The 9,047-nt window shown below is 36.9% G+C and overlaps 3 protein-coding genes across 3 annotated transcripts in view; all 3 read right to left on the bottom strand.

Moving 5' to 3' along the window:
- Window positions 1–560: 560 nt before the first annotated feature.
- Window positions 561–1,279, bottom strand: LOC105118805 (uncharacterized protein AFUA_6G14090-like). The gene has a single exon (XM_011016845.1). It carries the CDS (start codon window positions 1,157–1,159, stop codon window positions 773–775), a length of 387 nt encoding a protein of 128 aa, XP_011015147.1. The 5' UTR covers window positions 1,160–1,279; the 3' UTR covers window positions 561–772.
- A 2,916-nt stretch (window positions 1,280–4,195) lies between these two features.
- LOC105118806 (glycine-rich cell wall structural protein 2-like) lies at window positions 4,196–5,280 on the bottom strand. The gene has a single exon (XM_011016847.1). The coding sequence runs from the start codon at window positions 4,949–4,951 to the stop codon at window positions 4,481–4,483; it is 471 nt and encodes a 156-aa protein (XP_011015149.1). The 5' UTR covers window positions 4,952–5,280; the 3' UTR covers window positions 4,196–4,480.
- Window positions 5,281–7,662: 2,382 nt separating this feature from the next.
- LOC105118811 (tetraspanin-15-like) overlaps window positions 7,663–9,047 on the bottom strand; it is a 2,256-nt gene continuing 871 nt past the window's right edge. Inside the window, exons 2-3 of the mRNA XM_011016851.1 lie at window positions 8,519–8,788; window positions 7,663–7,770 (exon numbers count right to left, since the gene is read on the bottom strand). Coding sequence (XP_011015153.1) covers window positions 7,663–7,770; window positions 8,519–8,788 — 378 coding nt within the window. The remainder of the gene's footprint in view (window positions 7,771–8,518; window positions 8,789–9,047) is intronic.

The raw sequence follows: 9,047 nt of genomic DNA on the forward strand, positions 1-9,047 counted from the left end.
ATCAACTCGTGCGTGAAGAAGCCCTGTAATTCCACTCATGAACATGGAATTGCACAAGGTGAGTCTCCTGTTCGAGAGAGGATACTCATTAAGTACACCATCTCGCATGAAGTCTTCAAGATCATGAGAATCAATCCTCAAATATTTAAGCATCATAAGGTCTCCATAAAGCCTGCACCATCGTTGAGGTTTATAAATAATTATACATATAAATCTTATTATCTTGGCTTTATATTATAGAATTAAGATATGATAAGCTACTAAAATGTTAAATCTTTTAATTAGCGTGAATAATTGAAATTATATTAGTGATGAGAATCGTGAGATATCAAATGCTTGATTGTAAAGCCGTTTTCAAAACAGCCCTAAAGACTTCGAAATCATATTTAATTATCTGTTAATCTTGAATACGTTCAGTAAACAATTTCTAGCTTTAATCTGAGGTACCAAACACCCTTTGTGTCGATTAAAAAAGAAGAAGATAAATCCTTGGTGTCTAGTGGCGATCGTCAAGGAATTGAGAAATATGGTAATTAAATTATTTTAAAAAATTGCTAAAGTAAAAGACAAAAGAGCATAAACAGTAGGAAGGTTCTAAGCCTTCTTCAATAGACGCATTGGGGGTAAACAAGGTACAAATTACAATATTGCAGTGCACTTATAGCACAGGAGCAAGACACAAACGTTCACAGCCTTGTGGTGAATGCTTATTGGTATTCATAGTGGAGAACTGATTTTTTCTTTCAAAATAATAAAAAGAAGTCCTTTTCACTTATTTACCATTCCCGTTTCTTGACCCAGACCCGGCCCTAGAACCAGCAGACGAACCGGCTTCTGACCCGGCCCGAGAACCAGCAGAAGAACCGGCTTCTGACCCTGCACCAGAACCACCTCCCGATCCAGAACTGGAGCTTGACGAAGAAGAGGATGAACTGGAACTTGAGCTAGACCCGGATCTGGAACCCGATCCTGAACCAGCTCCAGCACCAGAACCAGAACCTGATCCACCACCTCCCAGCCCAATACCCACCCCAACACCCAAACCAATCCCTAAGCCTCCAAGGTCCAAGCCCAAGTCTTGTCTAGCGACCCGGCATTCACTCACAGCAAAAGATGCAACGAGGAGACCAAGAACTGCTAAGCACATCAAATTGGCCATGTTTTAAGCCTAGGAACCAAAGGTTCGAGAATACCAGACACTATGTATGTATACACTACTACTATAAGAGTATTTTCTCAGCTACTAAGAGATGACGAGCTTTTGTGAGAGGGGAATGGAAAGATAGAGCTGCATTTATACTAGTAGATAGTGAGGTTTGGTATGTGGCTGTGAACACAATTAAAAAGTTGTAGGCGTGAAGAGTGAAGACTGTATCAGAAAGTGGTGGAGGGACATCGAATGCTAAGTTGCCTTATGAATTTTGTGCATGCCAAGTGTATTGTGAAGGTTCTTTTACTAAATCGGCTGTTTACAAGAATTTGGTGGCAAAAAAGCTGAGCATTGGGACAGGATTTTGGTGTATGATACGTTGGACACAGCATTATGAAGATCATGCCGTCCCATTATAGATAGTGGACTCTGACTGGCCTGTGCTGTAGGATGCTGTCAAGGATGAACTTAAGGAAAGTTATCGCTTAAACACATGCCGGGGAAGATAATGTCTGGAGTATCATTACCAAGAAGGCATCGCCCAGGTCAAGAAGAAAGAAACTATAACAAACTTCGGAATCCCACCTGGCAGGTTGGAATTAAGAACCAAATACAAAGGAAAATCTGGCAAAGCTAGTGAAAGTTTTGTTTGACTCCTGTTTTTTCATGAATTTATTGATTTGCTTTAAAGTTAATTAAGCAATTTAAAATATCAAAAAATATTTGCGATTATACTTTTTTTTTAAAAGTTTGAGAATTACAATATATATTCCAAGTTTAGGCCATTTTTAAACATTTCAACTTGGAGACCAAGGTCCAAGCCCAAGCCTTTTCTTGCAACCCCGCTTTCACTTCAACTTGGCCCTTTTTTTAATCCTGGCAAACAATGGTCGAAAAATATCAAATACATTTATTGTTTTAGCTATGATATGAAAGTTTTTGTGAGAGGGAAATGGAAAGCTAGAGCGATATGAGAATGCAAACCGACGGGCGTGTTTCTAGTATATAAGATTAGAGATGGTACGACTGTAGACTGTAGCAGCACAGAAGCGGAGCCTGGAGACATAACCTCCACGATTGTTTCTAATTAATTTGCTTTATGAATTATCCCGCATTGCCAAGTGTGCATGATCATGTGAACACGTTTTTAAATTAGTATTTGTCCAAAGTTTGCGGCTGAAAAAAGCTGAGGATTGCATTGCCAAGAGTGCATGATGGCTTTGGAGTCTGAGATTATGAAAGATGGTGCCGTCCCATGAATTCCAAACCCACTACAGATACATACATAGTGGAGCTTGATTGGGTTGCACTGTAATGAATTAAGGAATAGAAAAATGCTTAGACATGTTCAATTAACATGCTACCTGGCTAATTAAATTGATTAATTATAAGATATGGAAAGATGTAAGATTTTTCACGATCAATTACCTCCCACAGAAAAAAAAGCTAATTCATCTTAAGAAATTTGATATATAATATTCACACAATTATATATCTTCTATCTTTTATTCTTATGTCTAGTTTTATCTAATAAAAAATTTATTATATATATTTTTAATTAATATAAATATTCGTGTTAACTTGCACATACCTTAACTAATTATACAAATTATAAAAGGACTCAAACTCATAACCATTAAATAATAAATCAAAGACTAAACAATCAATAATCATTCTTGACTGTGAAACAAGTAGGTCAGGACAGCGTATAAGATATTATCTATCTTTTTTTTTAAAAAAGAGAATAATTGTACATATTGTTATAATAACCAAGATGATTTTAAGAAATCATATCTAATTGAAAAATCAAACTAAAATTTCAAAAACATTGAATGACAACATTTTTTTTTTTTTTTTGCTTCCATGAGTATTTTGATTATTTTAATATTATAAAAATATTAAATGAAAAAATAAAAAACAACACCAAACAAATTATTAATGATTTATGAAACCTGTGAAACCCTATTCAAAGGCATTTATTTTTTGATGAGAAGAACAAAATAATCACTACATTGCAACATTGAATAAAAAATGTGAGACGAGGTACAACGAATCTCCCTTGCCTTCTAATTTATTTGTTATGTTTATTGGAGGCTCACTACTACTTTTGAATGTTTAGTTCATTGGAGTACACTATGTATCTTTTTTTCCTTTTCCTATAATTCCTATAATTCCAACCATAATTCTATAATTCCAACCGTAAAATCTGGAAATGAATGATCTAGTATCTTTATTACGAATTGTGGTTATCTAGTGTTGGAAATTAACTTGTTTAATTGGAAAAAAATAGAGGCATCTAACCATTTAATCATCTATAAATAAACTAATTGAATAGTAAACTAGGTGATGTATCATTTTTATTAAAAAAATAACATAAATTATATTTTAAAATTTTATTTAATAATTTAAATTTACAAGTTAAATTAATTTTTTTATATAATAATAAAATTTTAATAATCAAATGTTCAAGAGTTCAAACCTTATTATTTATTTAATAAAATTAAATAAAGTAGTGTTAATCCATAAAAGTTTTAAGTTAAATTTTTTATTTAAATATAAAAAATAATATAAATTTTTTCTTTAAATTTTATTTAACAACTTAATTGATTTGATTTTTACATTCTGACTGTAGCAACCGGCATAATAATTTCTAAGAAAAGGCTCCAACGAATTATCTTCAGATTTTGTTAAGAGGATATCTGCGGGGTTATTGTCGAGGAGGTGATAATCTCCTGTATAGCTTTTAGCTCTCCTATGAAAAAGAAAAGAAAAAATAAAATCTTATGCCCCTTCTTAAGTTTTCAAACATATTCTTGTTTGATAAACTATAACAGTAGAAGATGCATTTTTTTTTTAAAAAAATAAAATTTTTGTATTTTTCTTTTGAAAATATATTAAAAAACAAGGATTAAAATCGAGTTGCGATATATCGGATGTTGGTGAGTCAAGTTCGTGAAGGGATTAGCCACAGAAATTAAATTAAAACGCTTGAACCTCGAGCTCATGCATGGCAATTTCAATAACGTTTCTTGGCCTCTTGGGTGATAAAATGCTTGAAGCTCATGATGGCAATGTCATTACCGTAAGGTGACATCAAAAGAAATACAAGGATGGTAAATTATTTGATAAGCCATGCGCATGAACACAACGATAATATATTAGGCAACAGGAGGGACTCATGAGCTACATAACAGGTAGAAAACTAGGTTAAAGACTCCATGGACGAAGGAGTGCTCTTATGATTCTACAATCTGTTTATTTATTTATATATCAAACGGTGAGCTGTTCTATTTTTATTTTCACCACACTGGTATTAATTATTTTTCTCATTTAGTTACCACTTCCACTGCCATAGCCCGATCCTTGTCCACGACCCTCGCCATAGCCTTCACCGTTGCCAGACCCACTTCCCCTGCCAGAACCCTCACCGTATCCCTCTCCATGTCCAGAACCGGAACCTGCTCCACCACCTTGTCTACCACCTGATCCTGATCCTGCTCGAGACCCAGCATAGGAACCCGCTTCAGAGCCTGCGTCAGACCCGCCATTAGAGCTTGAACTGGACCTGGATGAGGATGAAGAGGACGAACTTGACCCGGAACTTGATCCTGAACCAGAACCAGACCCAGCTCCAGACCCAGAGCCACTACCTCCTAAACCCACGCCTACTCCTGCTCCAAGCCCAACTCCCACACCACCAAGATCCACACCCAAGTCTTTTCTTGCAACCCGACTCTCAGATTCTATAGCTGACATGATCACGAGCAATGCAATCAAAGCTAGAGACCTGTATGGAGCCATTTTTCGTTAAGGCTAGCTGTTAATCTCAAGGGAGGCTTCAATATAATTAAGGGCACTTAAGAGAACACGATCGGGGTAGAGGTCTTCAATATTGCAAGTAAATGAGAGTGGAAGACTGATTGTTTCGTGGGAGAGACTATGGAGAGACCATGCTATTTATAGTTGATGATTCTGAACGTACTACATCGTGACAGAAAACGAGTGAACTACCGGATATAAGAATATATTTTTCACAATTTGATTGAATTGGAAGTGGAGGTGATGATTTGGCTGATCATGGGTTCTGCTGGACAGAAATTTGTGGCCAAGAAAAGCTAACCTGTTGGAGATTTCTGTATTCTTGGACATGTGTTACGATGTTGCCGCCCCACTTCACCTGCACCCACCATAGTGGAAACGTACTGTTGCTATCTGCAGCATGTCTGTTGACTCTGCTTCTACGACTGTTGACATTTTTATTTCCTTGCGGTCATTATCTGAGTATCGAAAGTGGAATTCAGGCATCACCAACTTCCTGACACTTATATACCAATATTTGGTCCAATGCTAGTGGCTCTTATAATTTGCACATGCAAGGAGGGGAAGGACGACTCAGTTTCGGTGAGTGTGCTAAAAAGATGATGCATGCGTGCTCAAGAGGTGCGCCATTAGCTAGCCTCTCTCAATTCTAGAATGATGGTTAATTTATTTCATAATATGATATCTGCTGTGATGTTAACTACTAGCTAGCTAGCTAACTATTAATGTTTTGCTAACTCTGACAAATTCAGAAATATCAAGGAAAAGACGCCATGCATGTGAACAACAACATAACACCCACGTTAAAGACGCCATGGCTCTTATAATTTGCACATGCATTTAGCGAGGGTTTTCTTTGAAGGCGGCACATGGTCGCGATGGAGCTTTGTAATTGTAATGTATTTAAAATTACGTCATGCTTGACATAGCAAGAACAGAGCAACAGCAACTAAAGACTTAATGCAGCCATTGTTGTGAGGCCACAACAAGAATACAACTTTAAGCAAGTTAATGACTTCTGTAGCAGGAAAGAAAATGCAATTCTTGACCTTAATGGATTAATTGATAATTTGCTAGATGAAGGAGAACCTTAATTTATATACTTAATTTGATCATGATACTTAAGATTGGAACAGAAAAGGTATGGCAAGTATATGTGGCCAAAAACTGAAGGATGTAGGGCGGTGGAAAAGTTGGTTTTGCATAATTTCCAACTAGGATTGTTAGACAAAACTTCGTGGTTGTTCTCGGAGATATTGTTCGTTTTCGACACTTGGCCAAAGTGCCGACCCATTTGGTTTCCACTAACCATAGTGGAGTAACATTTGTGTATGATGAATCAATATTTTATCAGCAATTTTTTGTATATTTTTCCAAAGGAAAACATTTGAGAATATATGTCTTGAACTCTTGGACAAGCTGCGCTGCTATGTACCAGCTCCAAACACGCTCCTATAGTTGTTCATTGCTAGCCCAAGCACAGCTACGTCTAGTAGGTGTTGCCAAACCCAAAAGTTATTGGGTTTGCTTCTATAAACCCAAAACTTGGATCTAGTAGGTGCTGTTAGGCCCAACAACTTGGCCTGGTGCTCTAGTAAGTCAACAAGACAGGTCTGGCACGCATTTTCCGCAGGTGTTGAGCTCAAGACTTTTACCTGAGCATGATTGGATGCTCCATGTTCGCCTAGGCCTAACACATGGCCGGACCTGCAACACCCATATGCTAAATGCATTGGTATATACAAATTCTCTTGCCATATGCAACTGTAATATGGAAGCAACCCCTTGATTGCTGTGACATAGCTTGCTATGCTGCATAGAGGGACAATTTTTGAGGAAACCAGATACAAGAGGGAGGGGTGAAAAAGGTTAACTGCAGAAAACTTATATTCGTCTTGGAAGTAATGGATGATGCAAAAGTTGATTAAAAATCAATTTTTGTCTTATTTGTGAGCATGCTGGTTATGCAGTGTACACTGATGAAATGGAGCTGAATATCAGCATAATAATACAAACATTGATATCACAAGGATTCAACTTTTTGCGTTGATATTTTTTATACTGCGATGTATAATGTACATTTTGTTGAGTTCTAACTTACATGTATACTATTTTTATCTGCTGTTTTCGTGAAAGGAGCTAGATTTGAATATGAAAAAGGCTTAAATATAGAGAAGGTGGAGCAAATGAGAGCAATGGAACAAAATCTCATAGGGATGGCAAGAGAAATGGAAAAGTTGCACATTGATGTCTTGAATGCTGATAACAGAGCGCGCGGCAACTTTTTCTTGCATCTGAATGTGGTGGTTATATCATTCAAAATTTTCTTTCATTTTTCTCTAATTCTTGTGCTGATCTGTGTTGTATTAGCTCCAAACCAATATTTTGTTGGCTATGCGAATCCTGACGCTTCTTATCCACCCCCAGTAGAAGGTGGTGGTGCCAATTTTGATGGATATGGGAGGACTTTTGTTCACATGGGTGTTGGGTCAGCTGGGGATTGGATAATTCCATACAACGGTAGCAATGGTGAAGTGTCCAGTGTTGCATTTGGTGGTGCAACAACGTCCAATGCTGATGGTGTTGTTCACTGGGTAGGGCCTTTTGATCCGTCTCTTGCTCGGGGGTGAACATGATGAAGCTTTGATCAGAAGCTATCCAGAAGCTTTTCTGCCTTGCCTGGCATTCTGGGCTTACTGCAGCTCCTCAAAGGTTCCATCAATTGCTACAAGGTGAACATGCGAGTCTGATGAAGTTTTCATCAGAGGCTTTTCACAAGCTTTTGCTACCCGCACAATGCTCTGCATTTGTAAAATGCAAAGTTCCGTTGTTCACTTGGTAATCTATTATTAAATTTATTTCATTATTTCCATTCACCAGTCTTCTTGTTGAATCAATTCAGCAGTAGGATAGCCATAGAGTTTGCCTTCTCCCTCAATCAGAACTATCATTTTCCAGCCGCCTTTGTTATAAACGGTATAACAAGTTCAGACAGGTTCTCTCAAGAATGGGAAAAAGAAAACAAAAAAGCCAACATATTAAGATTTGGAGGTGACTTCATGCGGGTAGCTAATTAAAGCTAAAATGCCGAAACTAATCCTTCACAAGAGGCTTGATTCGTTATGTAGATAGACTCATTTCCTTGGAGCTTAACTGGGTAGCTAAACTTGCAAGCTGTTGGCTTCTACAGATCAAGATCAGTCAGATCTGTATCTGCCATGGTGGGTGAGGCCAGTTAAACGCATAGCAAATGGCTCAGAGAAAAAGGCATGTGCTTCGTTATTGGTAAAAAAGTTTCCCCTCATACATGCTAATTCAAAGCATAGAATCAAAAGTTGCAAAATAACAGCGATCTAGAAAACACGCGCACAGGTGACCAACACCATAGAACAAAGAAAAAGAAGAAAACCATTCTTATTTCATAAAGATTAAAAAAAAAAAAGGAACCCTTTTCGTAAAAACTATCTGGCAACACAATAAGAAAAGGTCCTCTCTTTCTTGAATTTGTGGAGACGAATCGATCGTTCTTTATTATTTCTCCCACATAACCATAACGAATAATAATATGTGAGCAATAACAAGAAGTAACCCCATTAAGATGAGGAGGACTCCGAGATTCCTCCATTTGCTTTCCATTATTCTCACAAAACCACGTTTACAAGATCCACAGTTGTAGCACAGGCTGCTTGGATCATTCCGCCATGTAGCACAGTCACTATATTGCAGTTGTGATTCATCCACTGCGCCGTCAACTTTTATCCAAAATGTGGCGTTCACATACTCCATTTGACATATTGATGGTGGTTTGCAACATCCAGACTTCCATATAACAAAATAAAATAAAAATACATTAAAATAATTTGGAAGCAGAGCTGATATGCAAGAATGTATTTAGATTTTAGATTATTAGTTAGTTGCACTCAATACCATAAAAACTAAAAAGAACACACACAAATCAACAAATAACTAATTGCATATCACTTGAAAAAGCATGGCTAGTACTGCGATTAAGAAGGACGTTTGCTATAATGATAGGGTCATATATATATATATATATATATATACATATATATATATA

This window comes from Populus euphratica, unplaced genomic scaffold, assembly GCF_000495115.2.
Source record: "Populus euphratica unplaced genomic scaffold, PopEup_1.0 scaffold2264.1, whole genome shotgun sequence".
Classification (NCBI taxonomy): Eukaryota; Viridiplantae; Streptophyta; class Magnoliopsida; order Malpighiales; family Salicaceae; genus Populus; species Populus euphratica.

Excerpts from the sequence above, each read along its gene's own strand:
- LOC105118805 (XM_011016845.1), bottom strand. The coding sequence starts at position 1,159 with ATGGCCAATTTGATGTGCTTAGCAGTTCTTGGTCTCCTCGTTGCATCT.
- LOC105118806 (XM_011016847.1), bottom strand. The coding sequence starts at position 4,951 with ATGGCTCCATACAGGTCTCTAGCTTTGATTGCATTGCTCGTGATCATG.